General features: G+C 31.4%; 2 protein-coding genes across 2 annotated transcripts; both read left to right on the top strand.

Moving 5' to 3' along the window:
• Positions 1-5,399: 5,399 nt before the first annotated feature.
• LOC148193135 (uncharacterized) lies at positions 5,400-6,737 on the top strand. Its single transcript, XM_088099363.1, has 3 exons — positions 5,400-5,717; positions 5,842-5,983; positions 6,046-6,737. Exons 1-3 carry the CDS (start codon positions 5,400-5,402, stop codon positions 6,735-6,737), a joined length of 1,152 nt encoding a protein of 383 aa, XP_087955489.1.
• A 9,077-nt stretch (positions 6,738-15,814) lies between these two features.
• On the top strand, positions 15,815-19,125 carry LOC124842127 (heat stress transcription factor B-3-like). Its single transcript, XM_047318548.2, has 2 exons — positions 15,815-16,209; positions 18,730-19,125. The coding sequence occupies exons 1-2, from the start codon at positions 15,985-15,987 to the stop codon at positions 19,123-19,125; spliced, it is 621 nt and encodes a 206-aa protein (XP_047174504.1). The 5' UTR covers positions 15,815-15,984.
• Positions 19,126-19,857: the final 732 nt, after the last annotated feature.

Raw genomic sequence — 19,857 nt, 5'->3', positions numbered from 1 at the left:
ATTTTCATTCTAGTACTATTATATTATTTCCGTTTAATGTCTAAAATAGACATTTATTTATAGAAATTTTCATTGGTGTTAAGTCACATAGGTTCTTTTTTATGGATGATTTTTTTCTTTTGTCATCTTAAGTGTTGAACGTCATTTTCTTGTTTGTGGTTCAGTCATCATTGTCTTTGATTAACTACCTTAAGTGCTCATGATCATTTTTGTGTGGCTCAAAGTCATTTTCTTGTAGCTTAGTTGCAAAAGTCACGTTATAGATCTTTCCTTGATTGTCTTACTACCACTAAATAGCGAATTTTGGAGCTCAATTGCATCATCTTTTAATTCTTTAAGAAAGTGCTACAAATCATAAAACAAAAATCATCAATTTTCTATTATTCTGCTTCTTAGTACTTCATTTTGTAATTATAAGCTAACATGGTTCATTTTCCTATAAATAAATCATTTAATACATGATAAGTGTCAAATTTGATATGAATTTCAAGGTATCATATACATTTCTTAATTACACAAGAAATCGAATAAGGAAATAAAAATAAAGTCATCATATGAGTGAAAATCGAAGAATTATTGAAAACTTACAAAATGAATCGACAATGGTGTTCGCTAGACAAAATCGAAGATCAAAATGGAAGTTGAGACATATGATCACTATTGCAAAGCATGAGCTTAGTAGATATAATTAACATAGTGTGAACAATTTTTAAACAATTATTTTAAATTATGTAATTTTTATTTTATTTTATTTTCACTTAATTGCTAAAAACTTGTGAAAAAATATAAATAAGTTGTTTGTGTTAAAAAAAGTGGTGACAAATTGTATTGATAACACATACATTTTGAGAAACACATACATTTTGAGAACTGTGTGAATAGGAAGAATAACTAACCCAAGATGATGTTTATCGTAATTTAGGTCACCACTCTTATAGATTTCTTTTACAAGTTCTTATTATATTCTTGATAATTTAAATTTCCTGCATTTTCATTTCTTACACTTTAGGTTTTTAATTTCTAAAACACTTTCACTTCAATCTATCTTCATCTTCTTCATTTTTGTTCACAACCTATCATCTATATTCTCACCATTCATTTTCCAAATAAAAATACAAAAACACTATAATCGAAAAGAAATGCAATGAATTTCTAATTGATATTCACATAAAATGACAATTTAGTGAATTAAATATATTTATTAAATTGATTCACTATAAATGATTTGCACATCAATTTTGTGTTAATGGTGAATCTTAAATTAAAATACTCTAAGTTAGATTGAAAAACATTTTTTACTAATCTTATTTACAAAAAAAAATCCACTGATTTGATTCACTAAAAAATAAAGTGAGCAAGTATGAACCAAAATTCTTGACAAACACACTTAAATATATATTTTAAGAATTTAACGGTGAGTTTTTGTTGTTGAACAAAACGGAAAAATAAAAAATCTACGTACCATTATTGTAAGGTTGTGGAAAAATATAATATTGCAATCTCTTATATAAATTTTTCTTTATGACTCATTATTACTTTTATTAAATATTTATATATTTTCCTTTAAAAGTACCAACAATTTCCTCTCATCATTCATTAAAGAATGTTTAGAATAAATGTTGATTTGAATGTGTTGGACAAATCCATAATAATAGAATGTACAAAGCCTTTATTGTGAATGAAAATGTCATATTAGGAAATTAATAGGTTTCCAAACGAATGATAAAGCAATATTAAAATTGTTGTAATTGTTTAAAATTGAAAGATGAAAAGTGAGAATATAAATAGGAAAAGAAAAGAAAAGAATGAAACTAAAAAAAAGTGGGTTAGAGAAGTAGGAGTATTAACAAATAGTAGAAAAGATTTTTCATATCGATTAAAAAAATTGTTTATACCAATTCGAAAATTGATATAGAAGTAGGAGTATTTTCTATACCGATTTTAGAACTGATGTAAAAGTTCTACTTTTTATACCGATTAAATGCACAATCACTATAAAAAAGTATTTCAAACTGTGAAACCTTTTTTTCCTAATCTTTCAAACAACATTTAAAATTTGTTACATTAATCCAATCATAAAATCAAACTAAATAATATTTTAAAACTTCAAGATTCAAAGCTTCATCCAGTCATCTAGCAAAAATATCAACACTTCGCCAAACTTCATCAAAATCGCTTCTACCAAGTAAATCAAATATCCTCATATTCTCTAATGCCCATAGCAGTAAATACCAACCACTAAACCATAAACTCCAAAATAGGTGAAGAATAGAAACAAAATATGTTCTGGCAAATGTGTTAACATGCTAACAAAAATGAAAAATGAAACAGAGAAAGGAAAGGAGTAGATGAACCTATTTCCTGTCGAAGAGCGATGATGTTGACGTGTGAGAAAAGAAGTCCCAAGGTGTGCTTTTGAAGGAAAGTGCGGAGGAGGAATGACAGGTGGTTGACTCACAATGGTTCTCATTGACAAAACCTTATTCCGACAAGGGTTGGTAGTGGATGTCGAAGGACATGGTGACTAGTGTAGAGACGAATGAATAGGGGCTAGGGTCTTGATGTTAGAGATAAGTAATGATGGTAGATGAATGGTGTGTTGTCAAATGTCAAGGCGAGAAAGAGAAACGACAAAGACATAAGGAAATAGGCGGAGAAGACAGTTTAGGGGATTTAGCGTTGCTAGAGTGTTTTGAGGAAGTGGAAAGTGAACATTTTCTTCTTGAGAGGTTATGAAAACTTGGGTATTTTGGATTTGGAATTGTTCTTAGTGGCAAACATGTGAGGGTCAAAGGTGGATGGTGGCTTGGATGGTGAATGAGAGAGACAAAGGGAAAGAGACGAGAGAAGAAACCTTAAAGTTTGAGATAAACATAAGGAAAGACGAAAAGATGATAAAAAATTCAAACACGACAAAAAAATAGGCATTACCGATAGTCAAAATGTGTCGAAAAAGTAAAAAATCTGTCAATAACAACTTTTTTAGACAAATTTTCAATGGGTTAAAATTCGTCGATAAAAATGCAGTTAGTTCATCTTATTCTTCCTCCCTCCTTGTTCTTCTTTTTTTTAGGGTTTCATTTTTTTATTTGTGCATGGTCACTCTTGTAGTGTCAACGCATCCACTTTCTATAGTTGTTATAACTACAAACAATATAAATAATATTATCATTCTTATAGTTGTATATTATCATACCATTTTTTATACATGATGAATTATAACTAGTATAAATAGTTGCTATATAAAAAAGTTTTTTTTTCTTAGTCATAATTGATTATATTCAATTACAACACTTTGGGTTTGGAAGGAAGAATACTTTCCTATAAAAGTCACTTCCTCCGTGGAAAATGTGAAAGCTTTGTAGACCATAATGCTTCAAAAAAAAATCAACTACATTGGATGAAGTTGTTGGTAAGATATTGAAATAAAGATATACAGAAAACTTCATCCCACCTATAACCACTTAAACTAGCATTATTTTCATTCAAATATCTATCTGTTTTATTAACTAACACCTTTTTTGTGTGATAATTTTTTTATTAGGCTTAATTAATTAGTTTTTTTCTTCTCCAGATTAACCCATTTTTGATATTTTAAGTTTTCAAAATTAAAATCCTCAAATAACAAAATATATGTTTTAAATTTTTAAATACTAGATAAAAAATATTTATTTTCACAAACCCTTTTAGTTTTTAAATGGTAAATAAAATGATATTTTTTAAGTTGGAGATTGAATTCATCCCAATTTTTTTAGATTAAAATTATAATTATATTTTTTTAGTTTAAGGCAGCTATAATTAGGTCTTTTTACTATTTCAACAAGTATAATGCATTGTTATCATAAGAAATCAAATACCAATAAAGAACTATAGAGAATAAATTTGAGGATAGGAACCCCACCAACCCCTCTCAGCATCTCTTCTAATTTCCAATTCACTATAATGTTCAAACAATTTGATATCTTACATAATTAGGTTTTCTTTATTTTGATTATGATGTTGCAATCAAATTAGTCAAGTTAACTTCACCACCTTATGGACTTTAAATTAATTATTGACTTATGCAACATATTGGCTAACAACAAAGGATTGTGAAACGATTATGACTATTATTCTGTGCTACTTTATGTGCATCTAATTAAACTGTATATTTGGACGAGGAAATATTTTATCATTTAATTGGTATTATTTTATAAATTTCATTATTGATTTTTTTTCACATATTTTGTAATTAAAACCTTTTATTTTTAATCAAGAAGAAACCGATAAAACATGTGAAATTTTAAAAAAAAAACTGATAAAACACGCACGAATTGAGTGATAAAATTAATAAATGAATGATAACTAAATGATAAAATGTACAATTTAATCAAAATATTTTATCTATTGATTGATAATAGTAAATATTTTTATGATTATCCGTACTATTGTAAAAAAATAATTTTACATCATTTAACTCTTTATCGTGAAAAGAATTAAATGATTTACTAATGTTTATTTATGTTAAGAATTATAATAAAGCTAAATTATAATATGTGATCCTCATCTTACAAACAGATGTTATGAAATTGAGTTAACATAAGCTTATTTACTAAGATTACATTAGAACTATTAAGAGTCTATTCTAATCAAGTCTTTTTGTTATTATACTATCATTATTAAACTCCTAATAGATCATTCACAAATACCTAATGTGACTCATGATATATTCATGCCTTAAAGCAACGGGATTTATTAGAGATCTCATAACTAGAAATAAAGTCAATCAAATTATAACATAACTCACTTTTAGAAATTAAACTAGATATAAACTCACTTACTAATGTTAGATTGTTAGCTGACACAGTTAGTTTGTTAGCCTAGACAATTGTTGCTTAACTGTCTTTGAGAGTTGTATTTTTTTCTAGTATAAAAGAACCCAACTCTTGTACATTTTGAACAGTTAGAGAGTAAGTGAAATTAGTGAATAATACACAGTTTTCAGTGCATTGTGAGTTTTGTTCTTTTCTTTCTCTGGTCACTTCATTGACCGTGCGGTGCAACGATACTTGGCTATTCGGTGTTGTTCGTGCTTTGTTGGTTTGTTCCCAAACGTCTGGTGCAAACGTTCATTAGCGTTTGGTGTTGTAGCGCTCTGCTTCACTAGTGTTCGGTGAAGGCATTCTCTGGCATTTGGTGGGACATTCACAGGCATCTGGTGCAGGCTTCACAAATCGTTCGGTTAGGCGCACTAGGTTCAAAGTCTCGTTCTTTTCCTTTTCTAACAGTGGTATCCAAAGCTCGGTTTGAGACTTGGGAGTTTCAGAAATCATCATGGCTTGGCAGAGGCTTGGGGGAAGGGTGGTTGAAGCGTGAAGAAGATCAAGACTATTTCTTGGTGAAAGATCGAGGGTGAAAGAATGGCCAACAGTGATATGTCATCTGCTAATCTACCAATTCTCACAGAGAAAAATTGGAGTACATGGAGTACACAGATGCGGGTCTTATTCAGATATCAAGATGTCCTTGAAGTGGTTGAAGGCGATCATCAAGAATTTCCTGCGGGTGCAACAGATGATCAAAGGGCCGAGGAGAGAAAGAAAGACAATAAAGCTTTGTTCATTATTCACCAATGTGTAGACGATGCTCACTTTGAGAAGATCCAGCATGCGAAGACTGCAAGGGAAGCTTGGAGTATCTTGATCAGGTGTCATATTGAAGGTGAAAAGATCAAGAAGGTCAAGTTGTAGACGCTAAGGAGGCAGTATGAGTTGATGGAGATGATTGAAGGTGATAGAGTTAGAGAGTACTTTAACAAAGTGATGAGAGTACTTTAACAAAGTGATTGCCATCACCAATCAGATGAAGGGATGCAAAGAAGTCATCTCAGACTTAATGATCATTGAAAAGATCATGAGGTCTTTGCCTCAGAAATTCGACTACATAGTTGTGGCTATAGAAGAGTCAAAAGAGCTGGATAAGATGAAGATAGAAGAATCGCAAAGTTCCCTAGAAGCACACGAGATGAGTTATTTGACAGAAACCCTGCTCGGAATGATGATTAAGCGTTGAAGGCAGATCATTCAAGAAGTGATGGTCAGAAGAAATTCAAGAAATGGAAGAGGAAATCTGCAAAAGGGAAGTGGAGAAATGATAAGAGCAATGAAGATCTATATGAGTCTTCAATAGAGGAGGAAGGCAAACCAGATAAGAACTTCCGCAAGAAGGACATGAGGAATGTTGAATGTTTCAATTGTCATAAGTACGGGCATTACTCTTATGAGAGTCATACTGAAAAGGAAGAGCAGAAGAAGGGTCAAGGAAAGGAGGCCTACGTAGCTCAAGAAGAGTCTGATTCAGAACCCCTCAAATTGATGGCAACTACATCTACAGTAAGCTCATACTCTCAAGATCAATTGTGGTATTTAGATTCGGGATGTTCGAATCATATGATGTGCCACAGAGAATGGTTGGTGAATTTTGATGAAACCAAGAAGAGTAGGGTGAAATTTTCTTATGACAGTACTTCAAAGGTAGAGGGAATTGGTGATGTTGTTATCAGAAGGAAGAATGGCTCGCGTGCGACTATAACTAATGTGTTGTTTGTGCCTGCAATGAGGTACAATCTTCTGAGTATTGACCAGTTAATTCAAAAGGGTTTTACAGTAGTAATGGGAGGCTGTAATAAGGTTGAGTTGTTTGATAAAAACAAAAACATGATCTTAAGAAGCAAGATCTCGAAGAATAGAAGATTTTAGATCAGCCTAGTGAAGTCTACAATAATGTGTGGAGACTCTGGCAATACAGCAGAGCCAAAATTAAACTCTGGAAGCAGTAAAGATGTGCAATTTGGAAGAAGTGGAAGGAGACACAAGCTGCCACAGAGATTCGTGAATGTGAGGTGAATACTGATACACATACTGGTGATGAGGAAGATCTGGTGCACATAGCTATGTTTGTAGGTGCAGAACCGATCGGTCAAACATAAGCCTTGAAGAAATCCATGTGGAGGGAGACAATGAAAGAATAAGTTGATTCTATTGGGAAAAAATGGAACCTGGAAGTTAGTTGATCTTCCAGCTGGAAAGAAAAGCGTTGAAGGGAGTGCTGCCAAAGAGGTAGGGTGTCGCACAGGAGCGCCAAACTGTCATTCTCGCACATAGTTCATGCATTCACGTCATTCGGTCACGTCGCTCTTTCGCACCGATCGGTCTCGGTCGCACAACTAGCTTAAATGGCATCCGCCTTCACCACGTGATTTGTAGGGACAATTGCTCAGTGGACTGCCAAGTGCAGTTCTACGTGTTAGCGAACACACCTTCGGTCACACACCGTTCGGTCTAGACGCTGCACAAGATAGATTGGCATTTCTCGAAGATAAGGATGGGTGCTACCTTCTAGGTGCTTGGCTTAGAGGGGAGTGTTAGATTGTAAGCCGAGACAGTTAGTTTGTTAGCCTAGACAAATGTTGCTTAACTGTCTTTGGCAATTGTATTTTTTCTAGTATAAAAGAACCCAACTCCTGTACATTTGAACAGTTAGAGAGTAAGTGAGATTGTGAATAATACACCGTTTTCAGTGCATTGTGAGTTTTGTTCTTTTCTTTCTCTAGTCACTTCATTGACTGTGTGGTGCAACGATACTTGGTTGTTCGGTGCTTCATGCCTATGGTGTGTTCCAAAGCGTCTGTGTAGACGTTCATTAGCATTCGGTGTTGTAGCGCTATGCTTCACTGGTGTTCAGTGAAGGCATTCTCTGACATTTGGTAGGACATTCACAGGCATCCGGTGCAAGCTTCACAAACCGTTCGGTTAGGCGCACTAGGTTCAAACTCTCGTCCTCTTCCTTTTCTAACAACTAATACTAAATTTAGTTCATTTATAGATCTTATATATCTTAAAAGTCGAGATAAAAAAATTATATATTTTTTTTCTTATGATATGATCTTGAGAGTCTTTTAAGCTTTCTTTGTAATTTTTATTTTTTAATTAAATATAAAAAATAAATATTCATATAATAAGAATTGAATGAAATATTAGTGAGTATTAAAGATTATTTATTAAGAATAAATGTGGAATTAAGAGGGTCTTGCATAATTCATCTAAAGGATGAATATAATAATATATAGCTTTAATCAATAGGTCCCTATTTTCGTCCAGAATCTCAAATAGGACACTTTTTTAGCGTCTCAGTTGGGTCCTTATTTTTGTAAAATTGAATCAAATAGGGTCTTTCCGTCAAATTGATCAGGCGGTGTTAAGGAAGGTGATACGTGGCGTGCTGACGGTATAGTTTTAATTGACGTGGCATTAAAAAGGTGTGTGAAATGTATTTTTCTAATTTTTGAATTAAAAAATAGAGTGCACATTGGGAAAATAAAATTTAAGTAAGGGTAAACTTGAGAAATCAAATTAAATTAATAGATGAGTTTTAGGGTTCTGGGAAACTTCATTCCCTTTATCTTTTCTTTTCTTGAACCAAAAACTCCAGCAATGGGAGTCTGGCGGCGCACGTAGGAAAATTCTTCCTCTTCCTCTTCTTGATTCCTTGTACCATTGCGACCTTGTGGGGAGAAGATCTGATTATCGTTTTCGGTAGTGGCGCGTTTCGCTTTAGAGCTTGTTCCTCCTTTCGACCTTGTTCGAACTCGCGGAGTAGGAAGAGTAGACGTCTTTCTTCCTTCTCTTCTTCTTGGTTCTGCTAGGGGTTTTGTAGGTAGGGAATAAGCTTACCGATGGCTAGGACGCGAACACTTCCACGTGGCACGGTGAGGGTGCGGCAGCGATGGCGTCCCGACGGTGCTCTGAGGGGGTCACAAAAGCTTTCCTCCTTCGAATCAACCTGCAATGGTGGACGCGGGTTCATTTTTGACCGAGCCTATGTGCGAACGGCGTCGCGGTGTGAGAGAAGACGACGACAATGCGTCAGGAGTGATCTCCGACGACAACAGCGAGGGCGAGTGATTGCCTTATTCGGCGACGACAACGTCAACGATGAGTTGTGATTGGGAAATTCTTGACTCTACGATTTAGGGTTCCTTTTGTTATCTGATTTTGGAGATTAGGTTTTGTTGAAATTGGGAAATTAGGGATTCTCTTATGTAATTGAAATTGCAATGTTTGAATTTGGATCTTGATTTCTGTTTTCATTTCTGAGCTTCAAATTGATTTCTCAGTTACTGGGTTACACTTAATTTCTTTTCTTTTGCCCATTTTGCCCCTTAAGTAAATCTGATTTTCCCTGTTTGCAATCTTTTTTAATACAAAATACAATTCAAACATGTTTATAATGTCACGTCTAATTAAACAATATATTGTCTATGCCACATAATTCAATATTAAAAGGTCGTTTTCCCTATTTAATGGTAAGCTTGTAATTGATTCAATTTTACAAAAATAAGGACCCAATTGAGACGCCAAAAAAGAAAGGGTCCTATTTGAGATTCTGGAAGAAAATAGGGATCTATTGAGACATTAAACCTAATATACAAATATGAATTTGACATAAAATGAGATTTTTCTTTATTAGAACTTTTTGGAGTTCTAAGTATAAGAACTTAATTTTGATCTTATTAGTTAACATATAATGATCAAACTCATGACCTATCACTTACATTTGAGTGTGACATCAATATCCTTCACCAAATTCAATATCATAATAGTCTTTTTGGTTTCACACCAATTGGTATCAAAGTTTCGACTCTTGATATTCAATGATTTTTGAGTTCAATATGTTTTTGTTTTCTTAACTTTAAGTGAAAATTGAAATTAGTCTACTTTCACCTAATTTAGTCTTCTTTCTTTAGAAATGTGTGGATTCAGTCCTTTTAACATTTCAAATGTGTTTCTCAACTAACATTGAAGAAAAAAAATATGTTAGATGATGTAAACAACTCAAATGTTATCATGAAATGTATTTGAAACGTTAAATAAACTTCACCAAATTTGATTAAAAGGATGAAATTCATGCGTTTCTAAAGTTGAGGGACTAAATTGAGCTCAAGTTTCGAAGAGAGACTAATTCTAATTTTCATAATTTTCTCTACAAGTTAAGGAACAAAAAAATATATTTAACCCATGGTTTTTTTATATACTTGAATATTTTATTTGTATTTTCAAACTATATTGGTGCTAAAATTACCCAAAAACTTAATGTCCATCACAAATTGTTTGTTGATGAGTTTGTTTTACAAATTGAGAGAAAATTGAAAGATAATTTTGAGGAGAGAAAAGAAAATAAAAGAAAGAACAAAGTTATAGAGATAAAGAGAAAATGTTTGATAAATATTGAAAAAACATGCTTAAATTGTGATGAAAGAGAGATGGAGAAAAAGGAAAATATAGAAAAGAATATTAGTGAAGTCAAAGAAATTTAAAAAAAAAAGAGTTGAGAGAGAAAGAAATTAAAGAATGGAATTTGAGAAAGAAAGAAATTAAAGAAAAAAACATAGAAGTAACGAGAAAAAGTTGAGAGAGAAAACATTGAAGAGAAGGAGTTGAGATAAAAAAAGAAATGGAAGAAAATGTGTTCAGAGAAAAATAAGTTAAATATAAGTAGTTAAGAGAAAAAGAAATTAAAAATCGAGGTTTTCTTTGGACAGAACTTCCGGCGTTGGCAAGAATGCGTGTCCACCCTTTTAGACATGTATGAAGTTGTTGCTGCTCCCAAAAGGTACGTACACAAACCTGATCTCAAAAAGAAAAATAATTTTCTTAAATCCTGTCCCAATGAATCTAAACTCACTTGGCGTAGAGTAAAAAAAAACAATCCTCCTAGGGCAAATATACTCGAAGGAGATGACATTATTGTTGTGGTCATTTCTCAAGTAAATCTGATGGCCAATGTGAGCAAATGGATGGTAGACTCTGGTGCTACCAGGCATATCTGTGCAAACATAAGTGTCTTTACCTCTTACACTAGTGTAGGGGATGAAGAAGAACACGCCTACCTCGGAGATTCCAAGACCACTCCTGTTCTGAAAAAGGGAAAGTTCTTCTTAAGCTCGCATTTGGAAAGACTCTGGCCTTGAGTGATGTGTTACATGTGCCATCAATCAAAGTTAATTCAATCTCTGTAACACTATGGGAAAGGTGGGGGTTAAAGTGTCTTTTGAGTCTGACAAGATCATTATGACAAAAAATAATGTTTTCGTGGGGAAGGGATATTGTGATCAAGGACTCTTCGTTCTAAATATTTTTGAAAATATTAAGGAATCAAATTCTTCTGCTTATATTGTTGACTCGTATGATATATGACATTCTAGATTAGGTCATGTGAATTCCTCGTATGTTTTGAAATTACAATGACTAGGATTAATTAATATGCATGATAAACAAAGTAGTAAATGTGATATATGTGTATAATCTAAATTAACAAAGAAAACATGTTTTTCTGTAGAACGTCAAACTGAACTATTAGGGTTAATTCATACTAATTTAGCTTATATGAAATAAACCATGTCTAGAGGAGGTAAAAATTATTTTGTGACCTTTATAGATGATTATTCTAGATACACCAAAGTTTACTTAATCAAACATAAAGATGAAGCCTTTAATGTGTTTCTAACCTATAAAGCAGAAGTAGAAAATCAATTGAATAAGAAGATTAAGAGAATTAGATCAGATAGAGGTGGTGAGTATGTACTGTTTAATGAATTTTGTGTTAAAGAAGGTATTATTCATGAAGTAACCCCACCATATTAACCTAAGTCTAATGGAGTAGTTGAGAGAAAAAATAGAACCCTTAAGGAAATGATGAATGTTATGCTTGTTAGTTCTGGTGCACTTGATAACCTTTAGGGAGAAGCCTTACTTACTGCATGTTTTTTACAAAATAGAATACCCCATAAGAAAACTGGTAAAACTCCTTATGAGTTGTGGAAAGGTTACCAACCTAACCTTAAATATCTAAGAGTGTGGGGGTGCTTAGCTAAGGTGATGTTACCTGATCCTAAGAAAAGGAAAATAGGCTCTAAAACCTTTGATTGTATGTTCTTAGGTTATGCTAAACATAGTGCTGCCTATAGGTTTCTAGTTGTTAAAAGTAACATACTTGAGAGAAATTTTATAATGGAGACGAAAAGTGCTGAGTTTTTTGAACATGTGTTTCCCTTAAAGGTTAGTGAGATGTCTCAACCTGTTGATGATAATGATAATAGTAATACCATGAATGAGGATTTGAAGAAGTAAAAGACAGAGAAAGGAAACTTCCTTTGGAGATGACTTTTATACTTATCTTGTTGATAATGATCCAACAAGCTTTGTAGAAGCTACTAGTGCTCTTGATGCAAAACAATGGGATAAGGCCATTAGAATTGAAATTGAATCAATTCAGAAAAACAATACTTGGACTTTAGTAGATTTGTCTAAAGGAGCAAAACTCATTGGTTGTAAGTGGATCTTAAAGAAAAAATATCACCCTAATGGATCCATAGAGAAGTATAAGGCAAGTTTAGTAGCAAAAAGTTTTACTCAAAAACCTAACATAGATTACTTTGATACTTTTGCTCCCGTGACTAGGATTTCCTCTATTCGAGTGTTGTTAGCCCTAGCAGCTATCCATAAACTAGTGATACATCAGATGGATGTTAAAACAACCTTCTTGAATGGTGATTTAGAGGAAGAAATTTATATGACTCAACCTAAAGGGTGTGTTGTACTTGTTCAAGAGGATAAAGTATGCAAACTCTTAAAATCCTTGTATGGGTTAAAACAAGCACCAAAACAATGGCATGAAAAACTTGATAATATGTTGCTTTATAATGGTTTTTCACCTAATGATGCTGATAAATGTGTGTACTCAAAATTTGAAAATGGTGATTGTGTCATTATATGCTTATATGTGGATGACATGTTAATATTTGGTACATGCAATGAGATTGTGGGTAGAACTAAATTATTTCTAGGATCAAAATTTGAAATGAAAGACATGGGTGAAGCTAATGTGATTTTAGGTATTAGAGTCATAAGGAAGGGAGATAGAATATTACTATCCCAAGAACAATAAGTTGAAAAACTTCAAAAGAAGTTTGGGTTTTATGAACTAAAATTCGTGAGTAACTCTTATGATGCTAACTCCAAATTAATAAAAATAGAGGACAATCATTATCTCAGCCTCAGTATGCCCAGATAATTGGGAGCTTACTGCACTTGATGAGCTTTTCTAGACCTGATAGGTATACTTAATGTCCAAATCAGGAACATTGGGATGCACTTGCTAGGCTTATGAGATAATTAAGAGGTTCAATAGATTATGTCATTGAATACAGTGGATTTCCCATTGTACTAGAAGGTTACAATGATGCTAACTGGATCTTTGATTCAGATGAGACAAAATCCACTAGTGGTTATGTATTCACACTTGGGGGTGGTGCGATTACATGGAGATCAGCCAGGCAAACAATTATTGCAAGATCAACAATGAAATCTGAGTTTGTTGCTCTTGAGATGGCTGGTAATGAGGCTGAGTGGTTGAAAAACTTCTTAGCGAACATTTCACTAGGAATGAAACCAACTCCATCGGTATGAATACACTGTGATTGCTAATCGGAAATAGCTATAGCTAAAAATAAGAATTACAATGGAAAAAATAGACATATACAATTGAGACATTATTTGGTGAAGCAGCTGCTAAAGAGTGGAACTATTTCCATTGACTATGTGAAGTCAGAACGGAATCTAGCAGATCCTCTGACAAAACCCCTGGAAAGACAAATGATATTAGAAACATCGAGGGGAATGAAACTTAAGCCACTTGCAAACAAACAAGTGATGGTAACCCAACCTTGTGATTTGAGATCCCATGAATAAGGTTCATATGGGTAAAAACAAGTCACTTGTTAGTTCTGATAGCACTAAATTGATTTTAATCAATTATATCCCTTCTTATGGTGTGTGAAAGTGTTAGAAACTACATCATTGAGAGGCTAAACTTTGCTATTAAAATTCTATGTGGTGAAAGAATTTTAGTTTAAACAAATTCTTTAATGATTTTCATATCCCTTATGGGTGGTGTATGATTTGCAGCATACACTTGATGAAATCACCTATATGAGTGTTAAGTAGGGCCGCTTGCATGAGATCTTGGCATGATCTCTAGAGCACTCATGAATATCGGGCACGCGCATGGCCTAATAAGCGCAACACAGCAATAACAGCAAGATTGTGGGAGTGTATTGTGATTGATAAACCTCTAACACACGTTAAGTGTCTTTGGTTCATATAGCTTGTTATACCAACTACATTATGTGTTAAGTATCTCAATATAAGACTGGTTCATATAGCTTGCTCTACCAGTTTGGATGCATTACATCCTATGAGACCCAGGATAAAAGTTTCTTATCTTTCTTTTAGTGTTTGAACTATTTGAGTCAAAGACTTTTTCTTTCAACTTTTTTTGCAATATGTGGGGGATTGTTATAATATTTTAACAACATTGCAAAAGTTAAAACGTTTTTGAACGTTTGTTTTAGAATGTTGGCAACGAGAAAAAGAAACAATTATTATGCAACGTTAAAATTTTTAATTAAATCATTTATGATTTTTAATTTCTTTTATTTTCTTGATTCTTCCCTAGCTCTATAAATAGAGAGCTCTTCCTCCATTCCAAAACACACCAAAAATCTATCTTCTCTCATCTTCTTCTCTTCTTAGTTTCATCATTTTTCTCTTTTCCTCTTCTAAAATTATTCTGAGTTATTTTTTATACTCTTTTTAGATATACTTGCTAGTTCTGAGACCCTCAGAAATGTTCTGGGAAGTTTCGATTGTATCTTGAAGGACTTGCACAATACATCGCAGATAAGTCCTTAAGGTACACGCCTTAGGAAATACTCTTCTGTCAGCTTTTTACCACACTTTTTATATAGATATTACTCTTTTCTCCATAACCATTTGAAGAAGTGCTTTTAGTGAGAAGTTCCAACAACCTATTATTTGGTGAGTTAATTAACGGTATATGCACGAATTCTCAATTGGAAAACTAATAAAAAATTATTTTTAAATATGGTATTATCTTTCCTTAGAAGAAATATATTCTGGACATTTAAGAACGAATATAGGTGAATAAAAAGATAATAACATGATCATAAAGAGTCTTTTGAATTTTCTTCATCATTTTTATCACAATTTTGATGAATATTTTGAGTTTTTTTTCATAAGTTTTAATTAACTATAGTAAATATTCATGTAATAGGAATTAAATAATATTAGTGGGTCTTACCTAATTCATCCTATAAAAAAGTAGTTATTTAAAAATGGAATTAAGAGAGACTTACCTAATTCATCATATAAAATGATGTTGTTTATAATATAAATGATGTATATATGAATTTAATGAGAAAATGAAATTTCTTTTTGTGAGAATCTTTTGGAGTTTTAAGTTATAAAAACTCAATTTTAGTTGTATCAGGATAACATGTCCTCCTGACTTATTACTTAAATTCTTATTTTTCAAACTGAATATTAGAACAGTCTTCTTATTTTTTTTTTATCACTTTAAGTGATCAATAAAATTGATAGAAAACTTAATTTTTTTATGTTAATAATATCTTAAATGTCTATGATAATTAATATATTTTTTTTTTCTTTTTTACTTTTATGATGTCAATTATTACGATATTTCTGCTAAGCTAATTAACGAATTTTTATAAATAAAATTATTTTCTACGGAATAGGTCATCTTCCCAATGACGAATGTCCAACTACTATCTCAACCTATCATACTTAAATAAAATTATAATATTAATAAGAAATTTTGTTGAGAAAGAGTTGTATATAGTAGTAATACATGTAGCGGAGGGATTATTTAAGAGAGAGAGAGAGAGAGAGAGAGAGAGAGAGAGAGAGAGAGAGAGAGAAGAAGGAAGAAGGTCTTGCATTTCTCATGAACTGTGGAGTCGTGTTGGGTTTCTACTGCTGGGATTGGGAGTTCATAACTGCCCTTCTTCTCTTCTGATCACAAACTCTCATCAACCTTCTTCAATCTCTTCTCAAATCATTCTCAAAAATGGAGAAAGGGTCGTTGGAGTGTGTCAGAAAATTCTCCACAGCACCCTTTTTGTTGAAGACATATATGTTGGTTGAGGATCCTACGACCAATGATGTTGTGTCGTGGAATGATGACGGAACAACGTTTGTGGTGTTGCAACCTGCAGAGTTTGCTCGTGATCTTCTTCCAACTCTCTTCAACCATTGCAACTTCTCTAGCTTTGTTCGCCAGCTCAATACTTATGTACGTATCTTAATATCCGTATCACAAATATTAGCAACAACATGCACACACACTTCCGCTGTTAATAGTCAATTATTCTAGTTTAACATTCTTTCACACATGTTTATGACAACAATATTAAATAATATACATCACTTTCTCAATGAAAAAAAAATACTGTATTTTAAGAAGACCATGAATCAATTTGAAACATTAAACTCTAAATATTACTCAATTATTGTATTTTTTTTCAATGGCTGAAATTACAGATGTTATAGAGGGAGAGTATATATATACAGTTTACTATTTTGGTTGAATTTTATAAATTTTACTAACTCTTACTAATCACTAACTAAGTCTTAGTAGCTTAATATCTTTGAATCAATCATAAAATGTGTATTAGTGAGAATGTCTTAGAAAATGTGTTACTAATAATGTATTTTGAGTTTTTTTTTTTTTGTATAATTAAAACTGTTATTTTGGAACAAGTGAAGTATTATTATATTAACAAAATTTTAAGTAAATTTATAGCATTATTTAGTTATTACAACAGTTTAAAACAACACGAAGAACATCAAATTTAGAAATAAGAGAAGAATGAGTTGAATAAAAGCGAAAGGAACGTAGCTATCGATGGTTGGTGAATAAGTTGACCACTGTAGAAGCTTTTAGCGAATAAAGAAATAAAGATAATTTTATTTGTTTCCATGAGTTCTTGATGATAGAAACATATTAACTGCATTTGTTTGACCTAATTAGTATTAAGTTTAGTGTCTTAATTAAAATATTGTTGGATCAAAAGGACCACTGAAAAAATTCTTTATATAATACTATAGTCAAAGTAGTCCTTTTGGCTAAACTAAATATTATTTTAACTAGGGTTTTATGAATTTTAAATATTATTAGTATTATTATTTTAATTGTATTATTCTATTACATATATTCAATTTTAAGTATTTTACTTTAATTTAATTAAAACGACTTTAAGTTGTTTCACACTCTCGTTCAAGTATGTATTTATGTACGATAATATTGTTAAATAAAAGTTATATTTATAATTACTTTTAAGAAATCAACAAACTCTTTATATTTAAAATGTATCAAAATTAAATTCTTTTATTTTAAACCAACATTAATTTAGAAATAGAATATATTAATGTAATGTAACTATTAAAAAATGAAACATTAACACAATTAATGTTGATGTGTCATATCCATACAAAAACATTCAAAGTTAATTATATTCATTAAGTATGTCTTATCAATCTTCACGTGTAACCGTTAAAAGTGAACTTTAAACTTAATTCAATCTCGGAGGTAAAGTTTGCATCCATTTATAAACTATAAAGTGACCTTGTCTCTAGTCGAATGAAACTTCCAAGACTAACTAGTGTCTAACTACCTAATATTCATCTATAATTTATTTTTATTTTTTTTAAAATGGTGAGATCAAAACCATTTAAAACTATAATCTAGTGACCTTATAGATTTGTTCTTTACAATTGTACTTGACAAATAAAATATAATTTCAAGTTGTAGGGACGATTGTTTTGGTGTATTTTCAAAGAAATTAGGCAGCTAGAATTGATGACCTTTATTAATGAACACCTTACTCAGTTACTTATACCAACCACCTGAGTTATGGTAGGTGGCCTCTAGATTTATATTACCAAAAATGACATAATCAAAAGATTTGACATTATATTTTATCTCCTCGCATTATATCTCCACCTTCTTAGATAACAAATATTAAATATTTTGTCATAAAAATATTATATCTCTTTCTTTAGATAATATTTACTCAAACTAAATAGTTAGGTATTGTATGTATTAGGTATTAACAATATGATCCATTGTACCAATAGATAATTCATTTTACAGCTAGTGATAGCTAACCTTCATAGTATAAATTGATATACTTACTATATTATACACACGAGGAATGTATTAATATATTGTACTTCAGAGTGTTAGTGTCCTAAGAAAAAGGAGTGTTAGTTTATATCAATATATATATATTATAAATTTTAACCTAATCAATTATATACTTAAACTAAAATATGAAAGTGGTAAAAAAATATTATATACCAATTTATTGAAGTTTATTTTTAGATGACTGTTGTTGAGTTTCTTGGATCATTGGTCCATGATGAAACCACTTACAAATGTATAATGTAATATATTTGATGTTTGAGATAACTAATTTGTTTACGTAAGATGTATGAGGTTAAAACTTTGAAAATACTTAATGATATAATCAAGATAAAATACATAAGTAAAACATGTCTTTCCTTTCATAGTCAATTTTGTACGATGAAATTAACATTAAATAAAAAATGATCTCTCATTATATATCTCTTCTTATCACATTTTATTATTTTTTACTTAATAGATCTTTTAGTTTAATATTTATAAAAATTGTTGAATGTTTTTTCTTAATTTAAAAAAGTAAATGTAGTTTCGTTAATTAGATTTGTTAGAGATAATAACTTTACATGTTAACTCCAAAAACACATGCACCAATTGATGATCCATATTTAGGGTTTTCGTAAAGTTAGAACAAGCAGATGGGAATTTTGCAACGAGCGATTCAGAAAGGGTGAGAAAGAACTGTTATGCGAGATTAGACGTAAAAAATCATGGGTGAGCAAGAAGCAACATGGACCACAAGACTCAGATGAAGATCAAAGGTCCTTAGCATCAACCTTTTCTTCAAATTATGCAGTTCTGATGCATGAAAACAAGCGACTCAAGAAGGAGAATGAGGTATTGCACTCAGACCTTACAACCATCAATACCAAGTGCAGGGACTTGCTCGATTTGGTCACCAAATATTCATGTGCAAAGGCAGAAGGACTTGATCATAAACCAATGTTGTTTCGGATAACATTGGAACAAGTTCAAGGACAAACAGAGGTTAAAAACAACAACAAATAGCTGATCTAAGTGATGGCAAAATCATTTTTACATTTCCTATCATTATAGATTTATGATGATATTTTATGGTTTGTTAAAACGTGGATTTTAAGTTTAAGTAAATTCCATAAAATCAATTTGTAAAATAAAATTTATATTTTTAAATATATTCTACATTTGTTTTATTTCTAATAGATATGAGACTGCTAATACATTTTTTTTCTATCGAAATATATATGTTAAAAAATAAACTTTTAGTCTAACTCAATCTTACAAAATAAATGTGTAAACTAAAGTTTGCATTATATATTTTAAATTGGTTTTGTTTATAGTTGATGTGAAACTTTAACTATAGTTAATCATAAGATATCAGATAAGTCAATTATAAAAAAAACTCGATTTTACTCATTTTAGTAATTGTTTTTGCTCTTTCAACATTTTGGTAATATAACACCTCTGACTCGATTGGAGCATGGTAAATATAAACCATGCCCAGTTTGGAATGAATGGAGTGCAAAACTAGAGGAGGTAAAGCTATTGTGAAAAATCGGCTAGATACTCTTTGAACGAAATTGGTAGTAAACGTTTGATGTGATCTTCAAACTTGGTTAGAATAAAATAACAATTAATTTCTATATGTTTTGTTGATTTATACAAAAAGCAGCGGCTATGTGTAGATGATCACTTTGATTATGACAATAAAATAAACAATGTTTAGATCACATAAAAGAAATAACAGCCACTAGTAACTCA

This window comes from Vigna umbellata, chromosome 9 (assembly GCF_029865625.1).
Source record: "Vigna umbellata cultivar VRB3 chromosome 9, Vumbellata_1.0, whole genome shotgun sequence".
In the NCBI taxonomy this organism is placed as follows: Eukaryota; Viridiplantae; Streptophyta; class Magnoliopsida; order Fabales; family Fabaceae; genus Vigna; species Vigna umbellata.
The sequence above is the reverse complement of the archived record's forward strand: the minus strand, read 5'-3'. Positions and strand labels throughout refer to the sequence as shown.

Excerpts from the sequence above, each read along its gene's own strand:
- LOC148193135 (XM_088099363.1), top strand. The coding sequence starts at position 5,400 with ATGGCCAACAGTGATATGTCATCTGCTAATCTACCAATTCTCACAGAG. Across the intron at positions 5,718-5,841 it reads AAGGTGAAAAGATCAAGAAG|ATGAAGGGATGCAAAGAAGT; the intron begins GTCAAGTTGTAG and ends ATCACCAATCAG. Across the intron at positions 5,984-6,045 it reads GAAGATAGAAGAATCGCAAA|CGTTGAAGGCAGATCATTCA; the intron begins GTTCCCTAGAAG and ends ATGATGATTAAG.
- LOC124842127 (XM_047318548.2), top strand. The coding sequence starts at position 15,985 with ATGGAGAAAGGGTCGTTGGAGTGTGTCAGAAAATTCTCCACAGCACCC. Across the intron at positions 16,210-18,729 it reads TTCGCCAGCTCAATACTTAT|GGTTTTCGTAAAGTTAGAAC; the intron begins GTACGTATCTTA and ends ATCCATATTTAG.